Raw genomic sequence first — 19,707 nt, 5'->3', positions numbered from 1 at the left:
GCGCGCCTTCCCGCTGTTCCCCGACCTGGTTCTTCCAGCCCCGCACCTGGGGGGGGGGGGAAATGAAATTTTTTTTCTTTATTTCCCCCCAAAAAAACTAGGTGCATCCTATGGGCCGATGCGTCCTATGGGCCGAAAAATACGGTAACAATCCTGACACAGCAAAACTCACAGTATCAGCAGCACACATTGTCTTACTTCCAACATTGTTGTCAGCGTGTGTGCTGACAGTGTGTGTGTGTGTGTGTGTGTGTGTGTGTGTGTGTGTGTGTGCTTTCCTCATGTGGAAATTGCACCCTGCAACTTCCTCCCTTTATTTGCACCTCCAGCTGACACCAATCAAACCTAGAGTGGCACTCCTACACACTAAAGAAAAAAATCTGGAACCCTCTTTAAAGCTTCTAGGAACTTTTATCTGTGTCTTAAATAACGTTTTCCTAACAGTGAAACCTTTGCACAGGCAGAATGCTTTGGTAAGCTGTCGGCATGTGACGACACAACCCAGGAACAGATTTGACTGGCCTGCTAAACCAAGTGAGGGAAGCCGATGGGTCTCAAACCCTCGGTGACTTGGGACTCTGGAGGATTGAGCGGACGAGACCAAGAGTGGGTTGAACGGTCAAGAAGGCAATTCCTGCACATGTTGCAGAGGGAAGTGAGGGGCAGGTGGGGTTCATTAACCTGGGAAAGCAGCCAATATAAGAGAAGGAAAACACTGATCGTAAACCTGGCTTCCCTTCAGGAGAATAAAAAGGCTCAGGAGTAAATCTGGAGTAGAGTGCCTCCTCCTGGCAACTCCTGCAGCCAAGCTGGTGCCAAATGTCTTGCGCTGCTTTCCTTTGGACCCCATCAGGGAGAGCCAGTGTGGTGTAGTGGTTAAGAGCAGTGGACTCGTAATCTGGTGAACTGGGTTCGCTTCCCCGCTCCTCCACATGCAGCTGCTGGGTGACCTTGGGCCAGTCACACTTCTCTGAAGTCTCTCAGCCCCACTCACCTCACAGAGTGTTTGTTGTGGGGGAGGAAGGGAAAAGAGAATGTTAGCTGCTTTGAGACTCCTGAAGGGGAGTGAAAGGCGGGATATCAAATCCAAACTACAACTACTACTACTACTACTTCTTCTTCTTCTTCTTCTTCTTCTTCTTCTTCTTCTTCTTCTTCTTCTTCTTCTTCTTCTTCATCTTCTTCATCTTTGTGTCTTGTTTATGTAGTGACCGCTCCCCACATTAAATGGGGGGCGCCCTTTGCGTGGTCGTACGCAGCCCCCGGGACCCTATGCAGCACCATTAGCATAGGCTTGGCTTTGCCTCCCCCCCCCAGGTGGGATACCTGGAGGTCTCCGCCTACCTCAGCCAGTTACCCAATCCTGCCTGGGGAGCCTTTGTCAAGGTAATCAGGCCAGGTAGGGGGAGGGACTACCTGCCCACACAATAGGGAGAGGATCTTACCTGGGAACCGTCAGTTGGCTCCAGAGTTTCTCCCACCCTACCCACCCTTAGTTAAGACTTCTTTTGCAGGTTAACCTTTTCTCCACAGGTACGCGGGCACTGCTACGTCAAGGTCGCTGTTGAAGGGCCAGAAAGGAATTCCTCTGCATTGGCAGGTTTGCCTTTCCCGTAGCAAAACGTCACAACTTTGGCAATATCAGGCCTTGGGCGGAATCCTATAGTCTATCTTCCCTAAACTCCTTAGGTAAAGGTAAAGGTACCCCTGCCCGTACGGGCCAGTCTTGACAGACTCTAGGGTTGCGCGCTCATCTCACTCTAGAGGCCGGGAGCCAGCGCTGTCCGCAGACACTTCCGGGTCACGTGGCCAGCGTGATGAAGCTGCTCTGGCGAACCAGCACCAGAGCAGCACACGGAACGCCGTTTACCTTCCCGCTAGAAAGCGGTCCCTATTTATCTACTTGCACTTAATTGTGCTTTCGAACTGCTAGGTGGGCAGGTGCTGGGACCGAACGACGGGAGCTCACCCCGCCGCGGGGATTCGAACCGCCGACCATGCGATCGGCAAGTCCTAGGCGCTGAGGTTTTACCCACAGCGCCACCCGCGTCCCCTAAACTCCTTAGGGTAGTGATAAAGCGGGATATCAAATCCAAACTGTTCTTCTCCTCTTTATCTGGTCAGCCCAGGACCTCCATACACCCTGCCCAGGCTTGCGCCCCAGGGACGTCACTTCAGTGCTGCTAACACAGAGGTTCGACTTCACCCTCAGAGGCACACTCCATTGTCTCTCGAGACAGAGGGAGGCCAACGACAAACACCGAACACATCCCTGATACTTAATGCAGAGACGTCTGCTGTTGGGAAGTGTGGTTTGGGGGATACAGCCTCCCAGGCCAACTTGGACCCTGTGGGTGGGTCAAGACTGGCCCACTGGCCTGAGAGTCATCCACTGCTGCTCTGCAGGATCTCTCAGAGGGGGAGAAAAAGAAGAGCTGCAGCTGCTGCCCTGCCCTAGAAATTGCCTGAGGAAGAGGGGAGCAGAAGAGGGGTGCATTAGCGACTGCAGTGTTATTTAATGCTTCCTCTGAACGTAGGCAGAGATGTCAGCTCAGACCGCTATTGATTCATGCATTGATGTAAAACGGAAAGATGGGAGGGGGGCCCCGAAGCTCCATCACACAGTGCAGATTAGTTACTGCACTCAAAACCACAGTAGGATGATTATGGAAAACATGGTGGGGCAGAAGGAAGAGTCTCCTCCGGGGAGCGATGGAAGGACCAGGCAGGAGAACACAACCCTGCACGAGACAGGCCAGCTAGGAAGTGCTGCTGGTTGCTCAGAGGATTAAGGGCACAGTAGGAAGCTGATGGGGACGCGGGTGGCGCTGAGGGTAAAACCTCAGCGCCTAGGACTTGCCGATCGTATAGTCGGCGGTTCGAATCCCCGCGGCGGGGTGAGCTCCCATTGTTCGGTCCCAGCTCCTGCCCACCTAGCAGTTCGAAAGCACCCCTAAGTGCAAGTAGATAAATAGGTACCGCTTTATAGCGGGAAGGTAAACGGCGCTTCCGTGTGCTGCGCTGGTGCCGGCTCACCAGAGCAGCTTCGTCATGCTGGCCACGTGACCCGGAAGTGTCTGCGGACAGCGCTGGCCCCCGGCCTCTTAAGTGAGATGGGCGCACAACCCTAATGTCGGACACGACTGGCCCGTACGGGCAGGGGTACCTTTACCTTTAGGAAGCTGAAGGGTATAATAAGCTGAAAGTCTAGTTCACCCTGCCCTAGATGCCTGGGGCAGAGGGGAGCTGTGGTCCAAACCATGTGGAAGGCACCAGGTTAGAGAAGGCTGGTCTAATTCTTGTCTCCCTTGTAAGCTGGAGCACACAGCTAGAAATCCAGTTCTCCACACCAGATTTGCTCTGCAAGACTGTGAGCCAGACAGCTTGCGCTGGTCCCTGTCTGCCCTGAATAGGCGTGAAGGCAGGCGGGAGCGGGCGCCCCTCTCTTGCCCGCCTTCCCAACCCATCTGAAGCTTACAAGGGTTATCCAGAGGTGAAAGGATGCCATCGGCCAGGGCTGCCCGTGTGCATGCCTGGGTGTCCCCATCCCTCAAACCACAAAGCACACAGCATCCCGACACCCCTGTGCATTCATGCGCATGTTAGCTCAGTGACCAGCCCTTATGAAACTGGAAATGGAAACCCAACTTCTTAACTTTTTTTCTCTCTTTCTTCTCCTTCCACTTTGTCTTTTAATTCCTTTTCTATTCCTCCCTCCCTCCTTCTCTCTTTCTTTCTCTCTAGTTCCCCCACCCCTCTTCTCCATCTCTTTTTTGCCTCTGGATCAATGTTTTAGTTTGGACAAAAAAAAAGGAGATATTTGACAATAATCTTTGTATTTTTCTTTATAAACTCCAATAACATTAATTTTTAAAAAAAAAGGAAATGGAAGCCCAGTGAAGTCTGAAGCTAGCCACAGGACGCCTTTCCCCCCACATGCCAGAGGATCTCTTGCACAAAAAGAGACAGTGACTCAGTGCCAGTTCTCTGGCTCTCTGCACAACTAGCAGAGTAAAGTAATTTTGTCTAATTTATAGGGACAGATCTGTATACTGCGCACAGGCTACAAAGTTCAGTTTCCCCCTTAGCACAGAATTTTATAGGCACCACATTACAGTGGTACCTCGGGTTACAAACACTTCAACTTACTTTTTTTGGGTTATGAACGATTGTAACCCGGGTAAGTTGTCCAAGCTCTCGGAGGCCTCGCCGCTGCCTGGAGCCAAGCCCCAACATCCACGGGGCCTACAGAGCCTCTGCGGCTGGGCTCCAGCCACAGGAGCTTTCTGAGGCCTCCACGAATGCCGGGAGACAAGCCACTGTGATTGTGGAAAAGGACCCTGAGCCCCCTCCAAACAGTGAGTTTGGAAATAATTTTTTTTCATCTAAAATACTGTATTATTTATTTTATAGTACAGTATTGCCTTCATTTTATGGATCAATGGTCTCGTGAAACAGTAAAATTCGGGTTAAATTGCTGTTTTAGGGGGTGTTTTTTCATCGTCTGGAACGGATCAATCCACTTTCCATTACTTTCAATGGGAAAGTCCGCTTCAGGTTAAGAACGCTTCAAGTACAGACTTCCGGAACCAATTAAGTACTTAACCTGAGGTACCACTGTACACACAAACACACACACACACATGCCCTGACAATAGAAGTACCGTATTTTTCACTCTATAAGACGCACCAGACCACAAGACGCACCTAGTTTTTTGAGGAGGAAAACAAGAAAAAAAATATTCTGAATCTCAGAAGCCAGAACAGCAAGAGGAATCGCTGCGCAGTGAAAGCAGCAATCCCTCTTGCTGTTCTGGCTTCTGGGATAGCTGTGTAGCCTGCATTCGCTCCATAAGATGCACACACATTTCCCCTTACTTTTTAGGAGGGAAAAAGTGAGTCTTATAGAGCAAAAAATACGGTATTTAAAACTGACAGAAGAGTTTAGGCAATGAGGAAAGCATCAAGTTAGCATAGGAAGCTGCCTTATGATGAATCAGACCATTGGTCCATCTAGCTCAGTGCTGGCTACACCAACCGGCAGCAGCTCTCCAGAGTCGGGAATTGAACCAAGGACCCCTCTGCACGCAAGGCAGATGCTCGTCAACACATACATACATAATTTCATTTGTATGCCACCTTTCCACAGTTCAAACCATGCTCAAGGCAGCTTAAAAAATGGGGAGGAAAACATGTCACTGCAACATAACAAAAGTAGCCGTGAACAATAAATCAATCATTTAAAGTATGCAACCAAAAGGAGCAATTTGTGTACTGTATATATATCACAACAGGATTGAAAATGATACAAAACAACAGGGGGGCCACTAGGTGGCGCATCGGAAGATGGCTGACAATAACATCTCTCTGACTCACACGAGGTAATTTGGAGGCTATGATGGGGGTAATTAGCCTCCTTAAACCCCCCCCAGGATTGTGGGGGGGACGGCCCTTGCCTGCTGTGCCCTATACCACCCCCAAATTTGTGGGGGTGGGGGCACTAGGCACAAAGCCCTCCTGTGGGATTCCGGCACTCCTGGACGCCGTCCCTGATTCGCGCCGCTAGTTGCAAGCATCTTCAAAAGAAACAATTTGGACGAGATAAATTGCACATACTTCAAGGAAAAAGGGGGAGTAAAGACTGCTGACAGAAGAGATCTCTGATAACAAGACAAGAATAAAATATGAGAAGATACGTCAAGATACGGTACGACAAATGACTGAGGGGGGAGGGGGGGAAAAACCTGCCTTTCCTTTTTTTATGTGATTAAACAAGAATCCCCTCCCCTAATGAGTCAGAAACTAAGGACCTAAGCTGTGGATTTAAGGCTGTGTGGAGATAAACTTTCGAACCAAAGCAATGTTTCAAGATGAAGCTGGAAAGCTAAGAGTTTTGGAATGACGCAGTTAAAAATGCCGTCGCCATCTTGGGAGGCATTGTTGGAGCTCTTGGGTCTGGGAGGAGAAAGAGAGAAATAGAGTTGTTTACATATCGTGGACCAACTTCTCGGTGGGACTTAAGAGCGACAAATGCCAAATTTATGATGGAAAGAGCGATGTTATCTACGAAGGAGATATATGGAAACCATCTGGACTTAGTGGAGGAACGGGAAATCCACACAGGATTATTATTTTGCTTATCGGCTTAAGAAGACTAACAGAAGAGATCGTAAAGGAAAAATAGAAATTATATGAACAAGATATGATGTGGAAACACCAAGATAAGACTGGATAGAATTATGAATTTTGTTTGGACTGATTGGGACTGATTTGGACATTAACGCAGTAATAAGAAGATGATCTGAATCCCCCTTTGGATCTTGAAGTATGGGTTCCCCCAACAAAACTTAAAAATTTGGCTTTGTAATTTGGAATTTATGTGATGTGATTTAATTTGATGTGATTGGCCAGTTAATAAAAATTATTTTTTAAAAAAATGAAAATGATACAAAACAACAACAGCACCCGCACCCAAGAAAGAATCCAAAACAACACCCCAGCTCAAGATTCTGCTTAGCAACCTCAGCTTTTGCAGCTGGAGTCAGTCAATCAAGGTCCTGCCCTCCAGGCCAGGTGGGAAAAGGCCTGCAAGGCAGGAAGCAGCTGTTCTAGGACTCACAGCCAAGATGGACTTCAGCAGCCTCAGCTTTTGCAGCTGGAGTCAGTCAGCAGCCTCCCCCCCCCCGACCCCGTTCCATTAAGCCACAGCCCTTCCCCACACTGCAGTAAGTTCGTACCCGGCAAATTCTGGGAGCGTCCCACTCTTACCTTTGTGAGTTCCGCCGTCTGTACGAGCTTATTTTTGCTGCCGGCGTACATCATCTGTTGCTCAGGCTTGCACCCTGCAATTATCGGGAGGGAATCGGGATCAGGAGCAAAGCAAGACCAGCATTAAGGCAGTCTGTTCAGGAGGAACGGGGCAGGGATACAGATGGAACAGGCCAGCCATTTTACTGCCTGCCTGCTTTTCAATCCCCGCTCGCTACCAGCTCCTTGCTCTGCTAAACCTGTCACCCGTCAGATGCTCTGGACTGCAACTCCCATTGGGCTGATGGGAATTGTAGTTCTGGAGGGCACCTGGTTGGCAAAAGCTGCTCCACCAGAGTCTCGTCCCTTACAAGTGTCGGAATTCAAGCCTGAGTCAGAGGAATTGGCCATTCTCCAGGTGCCCGGCTTGGATTCCTTGTTGATCTCCCCCGTCAGCGACTCCCGGCAAGACAAGGCGAGATAACTATCGGCGATTCTCCTCAAACGTGAGAAGAACACACCATTCCTCCCCCCCTCATTCCCAGGGAGGGGAGAGAGACAGACAGAAATGTATTTACATGCCTTTATTTCTGTCTTTCCAGCAGTGCAGAGAAATCATGTCTGCACTCTCTCAACACCAATAGCAGAGAGAGAATAACTCCTCCCATGTACTTCCAGTACAGGGTCATGTGCCACTCTGAGCTAACATCCGGTGCTCAGTGCACATAATAGACTGTCCCTTGTTCCCACGGTACAGTCCCATAACATCAACATCCTGTTTGGCTTTCCAGCCATCTGGAGCACTCAGCCACAGCATTGCTCCTTTTTCGTAACAACAAGTTGCCCCTTTCCATTCATTAATTGATTGCATTTCTATCTCACCATTTCCTCTAAGGAGCTCAAGGTGGTGTACGCCATTTCCGCCCCCCCCCCCAATTTAATCCCCACGACAACACTGTGAGGCACTTGCGTGGTCAGTCCACAGCAAGTCCAAAGAAATGAGAGATTTCATGCAGTATATATATCCTCCAGGCACCCTCTCCCCCCTTCCCCAGGAATCCAGCCACGTCAGCTTGTACACGCAGGTTGACATCACAGATGTTCCTGCTCCGGTACTCTTAACCAAAAAAGGGTTTTCCTTCCTGTACTCCTGACCATAAAAGGGTATTCCTGTTCCTATGCTCTTATCTTGGAGCAAGAGGTCACCAACTCCAAGAACACACTCTGGCACTGTTCCCAGACTAGGTCTGTGCGTCAGAGTATGGTAAGATAAGACCCAGACATGGCATCCCTACTCCACTGGAACAGCCAAGGCCATCCTTTGCCGTGACTGATAAAGGAGAGAGCTTTGTTTATACAGCTGTGTTCTTGTTATGCATTTGCTCAACAGCTCAAGTTAATGTATTTTAGAAATGCTCCCCTGGAGAAAGAAGAAAAGGGGAGTTTTAGTTCCCGTTTCAAACTGACTACACAGAAACCCATTCCTTCAGGCTGGGCTGAGAGAAGGCAATGACTGGCCTAAGGCCACACCCAATGAGCTTCGTGGCCCAGTGGGGATTTGAACCAGGTGCTAGCATGACACTCTTAAGCGTTGCACCTCATGGGCTCCAAAATCTAAGCCAGGCTTTGTTGGCCTGGTACCCTCCAGAGGGTGTTGGACTACAACTCCCATCAGCCCCTGCCAGTGCACGATGGGAGTTGTAGTCCAAAAACAATTTCCGGAGGGCGCCGGGACAACGAAGGCGAGTGTAAACACTTAAAATTGAGAGCCTGGGGGTCCTGAAAAGGGCAATTCACAAGCTTCACCACCACCACCTCGCCCCCATGTGGTGTTCTTAGAGCTATCCTAAGACATGTTTGTGTCCCGTCCGATCAAAACATGGCTCCCAGCGAAACTTGCTGTTCCTTATGGCAATCAACCGTTTCCATCTTGAAGCCCAGCAGGCAGCTGCGTTTTGCTTCGCAGAACTGTAGAGAGCTGGAAGGGCCCTCAAAAGGTCATCCAGTCCAACCCCCTGCAGAGCAGGAATTTGTACGGGAGAAACTGCCCCCATCATCCAGCCGGAGCTTGACTTACCGACTGGGCTGGAGAAGATGAAGCAGAGCGGGTAAGAGACTCTCCCGTCGTCGTGCTGGTACTTGTAGCTGTAGACGATGAACGTTTTCTCAGAGTTAAGGAAAATGGAAGGAGGGCTGGGCAAGAGAGGATCTTGAAACCTGCCCATTGCAACGTGCTCAGTGTATCTGAGTTTTTAAGCAGAGTTTACAGGTGAGGAGGGCAGTTCATACCTGGGGCTGTGACGTTCGGATCAATGAAACGCTAAAATGGACTAAAGGCAGCCATGATCGTACCAGACAGTTGGAAGCACTTCCTAGGGACTCTTGTTTGGTCTGAGCAGCGCCTCTCCCCCCCCCACCCCACTCCGCTTTCCACCGCGAGGTCCCATCCGCACTATGCATTTAAAGCAGAATCATCCCACTTTAAAACAGTCACATCTTCTCCCTAAGGAACGCTGGGAAATGCAGTTTTGTTTGTTATATTCTTTACGGAAAAATAAGAAGTACAAAATTTTAAGTGCACCAGGTAAAAGAAAATGTGAAAATAAAATAACACCCATGTAAAAAGCTATAAACATTACAGTAGTTAACCTAAACTTAACCTAATATGGTGTTCCAAAAAATGAATTCCAAATATCATTAAATTTGTCCATGGAGAATCTACATTTGTAAACAGCTTGTTCATGTGTTGCAGGTTTGTACATACTGTATATTCTATCCATTCATTGAAGAGAGCTGCATTAAATTGTTTTCCAGCTCATCAATACCTGAGTTTTTGCCTTGCGGCGCTTTATTGGCCGAGGGAGCCGGCGTACAGCTTCCGGGTCATATGGCCAGCATGACTAAGCCGATTCTGGCGAACCAGAGCAGCGCACGGAAACGCCGTTTACCTTCCTGCTGGAGCGGTACCTATTTATCTACTTGCACTGGTGTGCTTTTGAACTGCTAGGTTGGCAGGAGCAAGGACTGAGCAACGGGAGCTCACCCCGTCATGGGGATTCGAACCGCCGACCTTCTGATCGGCAAGTCCTAGGCTCTGTGGTTTAACCCACAGTGCCACCCAAATTCCAAGTATCGTTAAATTTGTCCATGGCGAGTCCACATTTGTACACAGCTTGTTCATGTGTTGCAGGTTTGTACATATATTCTATCCACTCATTGAAGAGAGCTGCATTTAAATCTTTGCAGTTCATCAATACCTATCTTTTTGCCTTGGTAAGGGCATGGACAGTCCATTCATATTTTCCCTTTATTAGGTTTCATGTATTGGGTATATAAGTCAAGAGAATATTTTCCTCTGCAAATTTAAGATTTGTTAAGTTTAAAGGTGCTGCGATCTGTTAGGAGTCCTCCTATTCCCCTCCATAGAGTACAATTCCCAGAGTTCCCTTGGAAGAGAGATGGATTGTTAAGCCACTCTGGGAACTGTAGTTCTGTGAGGGGTCCCTTAACAATGCTCAGCATGCTTAACAAACTACACTTCCCAAGATTCTTGGGGTGAGGCTGTGGTTGTTTAAAACCGCATAAGGTAAAGGGACCCCTGACCATTAGGTCCAGTCGTGACTGACTCTGGGGTTGAGGCGTTCATCTTGCTTTATTGGCCGAGGGAGCCGGCGTACAGCTTCTGGGTCATGTGGCCAGCATGACTAAGCCGCTTCTGGCGAACCAGAGCAGCGCACGGAAACGCCGTTTACCTTCCCGCTGGAGCGGTACCTATTTATCTACTTGCACTTGACGTGCTTTCGAACTGCTAGGTTGGCAGGAGCAGGGACTGAGCAACAGGAGCTCACCCCGTTGCAGGGATTCGAACTGCCGACCTTCTGATCGGCAAGTCCTAGGCTCTGTGGTTTAACCCACAGTGCCACCCAAATTCCAAGTATCGCTAAATTTGTCCATGGCGAGTCCACATTTGTACACAGCTTGTTCATGTGTTGCAGGTTTGAACATATATTCTATCCACTCATTGAAGAGAGCTGCATTTAAATCTTTCCAGTTCATCAATACCTATCTTTTTGCCTTGGTAAGGGCATGGACAGTCCATTCATATTTTCTCTTTATTAGGTTTCATGTATTGGGTATATAAGTCAAGAGAATATTTTCCTCTGCAAATTTAAGATTTGTTAAGTTTAAAGGTGCTGAGATCTGTTAGGAGGCCTCCTATTCCCCTCCATAGAGCTACAATTCCCAGAGTTCCCTTGGAAGAGAGATGCATTGTTAAGCCACTCTGGGAACTGTAGCGCTGTGAGGAGTCTCCTTAACAATGCTCAGCATGCTTAACAAACTACACTTCCCAAGATTCTTGGGGTGAGGCTGCGGTTGTTTAAAACAGCATTAGGTAAAGGTAAAGGGACCCCTGACCATTAGGTCCAGTCACGACTGACTCTGGGGTTGCGGCGCTTATCTCACTTTACTGGCCGAGGGAGCCGGCGTACAGCTTCTGGGTCATGTGGCCAGCATGACTAAGCCGCTTCTGGCGAACCAGAGCAGCGCACGGAAACGCCGTTTACCTTCCCGCTGGAGCGGTACCTATTTATCTACTTGCACTTGACGTGCTTTCGAACTGCTAGGTTGGCAGGAGCAGGGACTGAGCAACAGGAGCTCACCCCGTTGCAGGGATTCGAACTGCCGACCTTCTGATCGGCAAGTCCTAGGCTCTGTGGTTTAACCCACAGTGCCACCCAAATTCCAAGTATCGCTAAATTTGTCCATGGCGAGTCCACATTTGTACACAGCTTGTTCATGTGTTGCAGGTTTGAACATATATTCTATCCACTCATTGAAGAGAGCTGCATTTAAATCTTTCCAGTTCATCAATACCTATCTTTTTGCCTTGGTAAGGGCATGGACAGTCCATTCATATTTTCTCTTTATTAGGTTTCATGTATTGGGTATATAAGTCAAGAGAATATTTTCCTCTGCAAATTTAAGATTTGTTAAGTTTAAAGGTGCTGAGATCTGTTAGGAGGCCTCCTATTCCCCTCCATAGAGCTACAATTCCCAGAGTTCCCTTGGAAGAGAGATGCATTGTTAAGCCACTCTGGGAACTGTAGCGCTGTGAGGAGTCTCCTTAACAATGCTCAGCATGCTTAACAAACTACACTTCCCAAGATTCTTGGGGTGAGGCTGCGGTTGTTTAAAACAGCATTAGGTAAAGGTAAAGGGACCCCTGACCATTAGGTCCAGTCACGACTGACTCTGGGGTTGCGGCGCTTATCTCACTTTACTGGCCGAGGGAGCCGGCGTACAGCTTCTGGGTCATGTGGCCAGCATGACTAAGCCGCTTCTGGCGAACCAGAGCAGCGCACGGAAACGCCGTTTACCTTCCCGCTGGAGCGGTACCTATTTATCTACTTGCACTTGACGTGCTTTCGAACTGCTAGGTTGGCAGGAGCAGGGACTGAGCAACAGGAGCTCACCCCGTTGCAGGGATTCGAACTGCCGACCTTCTGATCGGCAAGTCCTAGGCTCTGTGGTTTAACCCACAGTGCCACCCAAATTCCAAGTATCGCTAAATTTGTCCATGGCGAGTCCACATTTGTACACAGCTTGTTCATGTGTTGCAGGTTTGAACATATATTCTATCCACTCATTGAAGAGAGCTGCATTTAAATCTTTCCAGTTCATCAATACCTATCTTTTTGCCTTGGTAAGGGCATGGACAGTCCATTCATATTTTCTCTTTATTAGGTTTCATGTATTGGGTATATAAGTCAAGAGAATATTTTCCTCTGCAAATTTAAGATTTGTTAAGTTTAAAGGTGCTGAGATCTGTTAGGAGGCCTCCTATTCCCCTCCATAGAGCTACAATTCCCAGAGTTCCCTTGGAAGAGAGATGCATTGTTAAGCCACTCTGGGAACTGTAGCGCTGTGAGGAGTCTCCTTAACAATGCTCAGCATGCTTAACAAACTACACTTCCCAAGATTCTTGGGGTGAGGCTGCGGTTGTTTAAAACAGCATTAGGTAAAGGTAAAGGGACCCCTGACCATTAGGTCCAGTCACGACTGACTCTGGGGTTGCGGCGCTTATCTCACTTTACTGGCCGAGGGAGCCGGCGTACAGCTTCTGGGTCATGTGGCCAGCATGACTAAGCCGCTTCTGGCGAACCAGAGCAGCGCACGGAAACGCCGTTTACCTTCCCGCTGGAGCGGTACCTATTTATCTACTTGCACTTGACGTGCTTTCGAACTGCTAGGTTGGCAGGAGCAGGGACTGAGCAACAGGAGCTCACCCCGTTGCAGGGATTCGAACTGCCGACCTTCTGATCGGCAAGTCCTAGGCTCTGTGGTTTAACCCACAGTGCCACCCAAATTCCAAGTATCGCTAAATTTGTCCATGGCGAGTCCACATTTGTACACAGCTTGTTCATGTGTTGCAGGTTTGAACATATATTCTATCCACTCATTGAAGAGAGCTGCATTTAAATCTTTCCAGTTCATCAATACCTATCTTTTTGCCTTGGTAAGGGCATGGACAGTCCATTCATATTTTCTCTTTATTAGGTTTCATGTATTGGGTATATAAGTCAAGAGAATATTTTCCTCTGCAAATTTAAGATTTGTTAAGTTTAAAGGTGCTGAGATCTGTTAGGAGGCCTCCTATTCCCCTCCATAGAGCTACAATTCCCAGAGTTCCCTTGGAAGAGAGATGCATTGTTAAGCCACTCTGGGAACTGTAGCGCTGTGAGGAGTCTCCTTAACAATGCTCAGCATGCTTAACAAACTACACTTCCCAAGATTCTTGGGGTGAGGCTGCGGTTGTTTAAAACAGCATTAGGTAAAGGTAAAGGGACCCCTGACCATTAGGTCCAGTCACGACTGACTCTGGGGTTGCGGCGCTTATCTCACTTTACTGGCCGAGGGAGCCGGCGTACAGCTTCTGGGTCATGTGGCCAGCATGACTAAGCCGCTTCTGGCGAACCAGAGCAGCGCACGGAAACGCCGTTTACCTTCCCGCTGGAGCGGTACCTATTAATCTACTTGCACTGGCATGCTTTCGAACTGCTAGGTTAGCAGGAGCAGGGACTGAGCAACGGGAGCTCACCCCGTCATGGGGATTCGAACTGCCGACCTTCTGATCGGCAAGTCCTAGGCTCTGTGGTTTAACCCACAACGCCCCTAATCCTGACCATTGGCCTTTGTCACCAACAAGTTCTATCCGAATCCTGCTTGTCCATTCAGGCCCCAGCTCTTACCTAGCTTATAATGGGCCCTCTAAAGACAGCCTCTCACCCCTAGTGGGAAAGAATTGTAAAAAGGGGCCTTGTACCAAGCCAGACCATTGGCCCACCTATCTTAAAATTGTCTACGCCAGTGGCTCCCAAACTATTTACACCATGGACCACTTGAAAATGGCCGAGGTTCTTGGCAGACCACTTTACTGCTTTTCTGCCTAGTGTAGCAATTGTAATACACCATAGGGACACGGGTGGCGCTGTGGTCTAAACCACTGAGCCGCTTGGGCTTGCCGATCAGAAGGTCGGCAGTTCGAATCCCCACGACGGGGTGAGCTCCCGTTGTTCTGTCCCAGCTCCTGCCAACCTAGCAGTCCGAAAGCACACTAGTGCAAGTAGATAAACAGGTACCGCTGCAGTGGGAAGGTAAATGGTGTTTCCATGCACTCTGGTTTCGGTCACGGTGTCCCGTTGCACCAGAAGCAGTTTAGTCCTGCCGGCCACATGACCTGGAAAGCTGTCTGCGGACAAACGTTGGCTCCCTTGGCCTGAAAGCGAGATGAGCCCCACAACCCCACAACCAGCCTTTGACTGGACTTAACCATCCAGGGGTCCTTTACCTTTACCTAATGCGCCATGCTAGACGCTGTAGGGTTTTTAATTGCACTTTTACAGACATGCTGCAGACCACTCTCCAAGGTTTCAGGCAGGGGCTGTTCCCATGTGGGGATTGAACCTGGAATCGCCACCAGTGACCCATCGATTTGTATACCTGTTTCATGGACCAACCCACGTGCCCAGACAGAGCCAGGTGTGCTAGCTTGAGGCTTTTGCAAGCACCAATATGCAGACCGGAAATGGGTTCTTCTAAAGCAAAATATTGCCACTGCCAAAAAAAGGATATCGAGGTTGCCTCTCGGGCAGCTCGTCTTTTAGCTCATCCGGAGAAATGCCCTGGTAGAATTAAAAATAAAACAAGAGACAGGGTTGTGCACACAGGAATCCACAGATATATCCAACAGCTGTATAAAATAGTATACATAACAGTAACTAAGTTATCTAAGCTACACTGGCTCCCAGTACATTTCTGAGCACAATTCAAAGTGTTGGTGCTGACCTTGAAAGCCCTAAATGGCCTCGGTCCTGTATACCTGAAGGAGCGTCTCCACCCCCATCATTCAGCCCAGACACTGAGGTCCAGCGCCGAGGGCCTTCTGGCGGTTCCCTCACTGCAAGAAGCCAAGTTACAGGGAACCAGACAGAGGGCCTTCTTGGTGGTGGCACCTGCCCTGTGGAACGCCCTCCCACCAGATGTCAAAGAGAACAACAATTACTAGACATTGGAAGACATCTGAAGACAGCCCTGTTTAGGGAAGCTTTTAATGTTTAATAGACTATTGTATTTTGATATTCTGTTGGAAGCCGCCCAGAGTGGCTGGGGAAACCCAGCCATATGGGCGGGGTATAAATTTTATTATTATTATTATTATTATTATTATTATTATTATTATTATTATTTACTTGATTTTATTTTCTGTGTTTTATTCTGTGAACTGCCCTGAGATCTTATGATGAAGGGTGCTATATAAATTTCATTTAATAACAACAGAACACACCACTGTAGACTGGGCCCATTTTTAAGATTCTGGATGCCAGGTTTAGAGGTCGTTACGATACTGGTAATGATTCCTAAGTTTAGTATTAGGTTGTTGTCTTCCTATACAGGCTTTTAAATTCTATTCTGTAATGCTGTATACTGCATAGAGCAGCTTTTGAGAACCTGGTGCCCACCAGATGTTTTTGGACTACAACTCCCATCATTCCCTCCATTTGCCTCCCCTTATTCTATTTGCTGCTGGTTCTGCCACTTTCTAGATTTAAGCCTGCCGGGGCAAAGACCTGAAGTCTCTCCATCCTTTGAGAAGCAACATATAAAGCACTAGCAGCCTCGAAACCAGTGCTGCTCAGTGACTCTAAGAAATTCAACCAAAGAAATCTGTGCAGTTTTGCAACCAGTGGTTAAAATCAGTGCAGCTTTGAAAGGTTCAGCCTGCCCCCCCCCCCCCCGATCCAAAATGGCACCCACCTGTTACCAGACAGAAGAGGAAAACCTGCTCCTTCTGCTCTGGAACAGCCATGCAGACTATTCCCAGTGGGGAGAACCTACCTACAAGCTTTCTGTTCCCACCACTCAACATGGGTTGAGATATGAAGCATGTTCCCTTAAATAATAATAATAGTAATAGTAATAATAATAATATTTTTTTATTTATACCCTGCCCTTCCCGGTTCAAAAACCGGGCTCAGGGCAGCTAACAACAAATTTAAAACACTTAATTATAAAAGCAGCATAAATACGGTATAAAAACATGAATAACAATAAAACTCAAAAATCAATCAGATAATCCCCAGGGCTAGCTGGCTGAATTGGTCCTACTTGGACCAGTGAGGAGGCCAGGGGAGAATTTGCTGTGGGGTCTCAGAGCAGGTGATCTTCATAAAAAGAGGAGGGGAAGGGAAGAGAAGGGAAATAAAAGAGCAGGCTGAATTCAAATTAAAGGCCAGGCGGAATAGCTGTCTTACAGGCCCGACGGAAGGAGGTTAAAGAGCCGTTGCCCATTTTATTCTGTGAACCACCCTGATATCTTATAATGAAGGCTGGTATATAAATCTAATAAATCATCACCACCACCACTACCACCTGGTGCTGTTCAGATATTTCGGACTACAACTCCCATCAGCTCCACCCAGCAGGGACGACTCATACTGTGGCTGATGGGAGTTGTAGTCCAAAACATCTGAACAGCACCAGATTGGCAAAAGGTAGGAAATAAAGCCCCCTAAACGCAGGGGTTTGTTTCTGATCAGACATGCCAAGCGCGATGTTGCTACTTCTGCCAAGACCACCCAGGCGTGGTTTCAGAGCATCCTGCAGGAACCAGCGCCGCAAAGGGCAGAGGCGGCGTGGCGTGGAAAACAGACAAAGAAACGATTTTCCAAATGGCGCAGCGGTTCACTTTCGGAATCCAGCAATAAGAAAATCTTTGCTGTGAGAAGTTGTAGCCCCAGCTTGGAAGCAGTTTGAAGCTGGAGGCGAAGACACAAAATCCACACCATATAAATAGACCATCCACAAACCTCATGTTCTTCATCCAGAACCACCAGCTGCTTATCTTTGTCGATCTTCACTATAATAAAAGGGAGAAAGAAATTGAAATGAACCCACTGAAATTAATCAACACGACTCAGCTGGGACCACTGATGTCAATGGTTCTACTGCTTTCTTTTTTTACAGGGCTGCTCGCCCTGCCTTACTCTCTGGCTGTAGCCAATTAACAGTAAAAATCTCCAAATGGGTCCGAACTCCAATGTTTAAAATCTCTGGTAGAGGACAAAGATCCAGAGAGCACGTTAAAGGTGGCCAAATTCTGTGCGATTGCCATAAAACTTAGGGAACAAGCTGTGATACCATCACGATTAAGGTTTTAAATGACAACTTCAGGTTATATTTTAGTGAGTAAGATCTAATTTATTTATTTTAATTGCGGCTATATCTGTACTGTCCCTGTTATACCGAACTGCAAATTTAAATGCATCCCTGTTGTGTTTCGTGACTTCCCTGATTTTGTATGTGAGCTGGAACTGGTCTGTGACCAAAATAATAAATTCATTCAATTAACAGTAGCACAATTAACAGGCCAGTGTTCAGAGCAACTCTCAGCTGACCCAAGAGGATTCTGGACACTGTTCCAAGGGCTGAATGCTAGAAGTTGGCAGAGCCAGGGGCAAAAGGAGGAGAAATGACAGGTGCTTATGTTTTCCTTTGTACAAGAGGCTATTTTCCACACCCATTTGGACAAGGGTGTGAGGCCCAGGGAAGAGTTCCAAGGGCCAGAGAGAGAGGTCTAGAGGGCTGAATGTGGTCCCTGGGTCTGAGGTTTCCCATCCCTGCTGTTGAACATCACCCTCTGCCACAAATACACTCAAAAAAAGGAGTGTCTTTATGGCAGAAGGTGATTACCAGGTAACACTGACTCCTCACTGGCGACCCACCTGCACTCACTGTGTGCTATTAGCAACATGGGTTGCTATTAACAACATGCTTTTAAAAAAATAAAAATAAAAGCTTTTATTAAGACTTTGCTCTGTTGTTTTACCACAAAGGAAGGTTTTTCATCATCCTGGAAAAAAGGTGGCAAGTGGGGTGTCACAGGGTTCTGTCCTGGGCCCGTTGTGGTTCAACGTCTTTATAAAAGACTTGCGATGAAGTAAAAGAGGGGATGCTCATCAAATCTGAGGATGACACCAAACTGGGAGGGGGGGGCTAATGCCACAGAAGATAGAATCAGGATTCAATACATAGCTGTCAACGTTTCTCTTTTTTTTAAGGGAAATTCCCTTATTCCGAATAGAATTCCTCACAAGAAAAGGGAAAAGTTGACAGCTATGATTCAATATGACCTAAACAGATTGGAGAACTAGGCCCAAGGTAACAAAATGAATTTCAGTAGGGACAAATGTAAGGTTCTGCACTTAGGCAGGAAGAACCAGGTGCATAAATTTAAGATGGGGGACACTTCTGCAGGGACAGGGCCTTCTCAGCCACAGCACCCCCAAGTTACAGAACTTGCTTTTTTCCAGGAAGATATTCTTGCTGTTTGGAACCAGATGAAAACGGTGCTTTTAGATGTGTTTTTGCCTGGTGGCTATTGAGCAATTTTTTTCCCCTTTTCTTTTTTGCTAGCTAGCTTGTAACTTGTGTTTTATTATGGTGGGATATAAATAGTTCATCCACATGCACACACACATAAATACTGCCCAACGTCACCAAACCACCCATAGCAAATGCCACGATGACAGTTTCTTGTAGTTAAGAGACGTTTGCTCAACCAGGGCAGGGAAGGAGAATCAGGAGAAAGAAGAAACATTTGGAAAAGAACATAAGCCGTGATAAATCCACTTATCTTTGTAACCATGAGGGCAGTAATCTCTTTCGATTTCTTCTTTTTAAAGGGATCCTCAGGATGATAAAAGAGGCTCCACGGAGGAGCCACTGAAGCCAACAAGGTCAGCTCTGGACAGACAGACCCGAAGCTTAATTATGGTGTTGACATAATTTGGGACAACTTGGAGAAACTGCCTCCAAGACTCTGTTGGCCATTTAATACCCTACTGTTTTGCTACAGCAGAAGTGGGGAACCCCAGGGTCAGAGGCAACCCTCAGGCCTCCCTCTAAGCCACACCCCCTCTCCTCAAGCCCCTCCCCCTGTCCCCAAACCTATTTGGCTGGCTTGTGTCCTCCAACCAAGAATACCTTTTGCTTGCATGGAATGAGCCTTATATACAGTCATACCTTGGGTTAAATATAGAATCATAGAATCATAGAATAGAATCATAGAATCCTAGAGTTGGAAGAGACCACAAGGGTCATCGAGTCCAACCCCCTGCCAAGCAGGAAACACCATCAGAGCACTCCTGACATATGGTTGTCAAGCCTCTGCTTAAAGACCTCCAAAGAAGGAGACTCCACCACACTCCTTGGCAGCAAATTCCACTGTCAAACAGCTCTTACTGTCAGGAAGTTCTTCCTAATGTTTAGGTGGAATCTTCTTTCTTGTAGTTTGGATCCATTGCTCCGTGTCCGCTTCTCTGGAGCAGCAGAAAACAACCTTTCTCCCTCCTCTATGTGACATCCTTTTATATATTTGAACATGGCTATCATATCACCCCT

General features: G+C 47.7%; 2 protein-coding genes across 2 annotated transcripts in view; both read right to left on the bottom strand.

Annotated features, from left to right (window-relative positions):
* The window catches only part of LOC310765020 (uncharacterized protein), a 183,275-nt gene that overhangs the window by 67,001 nt on the left and 96,567 nt on the right, over positions 1–19,707 (bottom strand). The gene's annotated exons all lie outside the window — the stretch shown is intronic.
* Positions 1–19,707, bottom strand: part of GMFB (glia maturation factor beta) — a 31,005-nt gene that overhangs the window by 4,128 nt on the left and 7,170 nt on the right. The window contains exons 3-6 of the mRNA XM_083621689.1: positions 17,115–17,164; positions 14,880–14,930; positions 8,825–8,906; positions 6,769–6,842 (exon numbers count right to left, since the gene is read on the bottom strand). Coding sequence (XP_083477815.1) covers positions 6,769–6,842; positions 8,825–8,906; positions 14,880–14,930; positions 17,115–17,164 — 257 coding nt within the window. The remainder of the gene's footprint in view (positions 1–6,768; positions 6,843–8,824; positions 8,907–14,879; positions 14,931–17,114; positions 17,165–19,707) is intronic.

Source organism: Podarcis filfolensis (assembly GCF_964270895.1).
Source record: "Podarcis filfolensis genome assembly, chromosome: 1".
Classification (NCBI taxonomy): domain Eukaryota; kingdom Metazoa; phylum Chordata; class Lepidosauria; order Squamata; family Lacertidae; genus Podarcis; species Podarcis filfolensis.
Note: the sequence above shows the minus strand (reverse complement) of the source record. Positions and strands in the feature narration are given on the sequence as shown.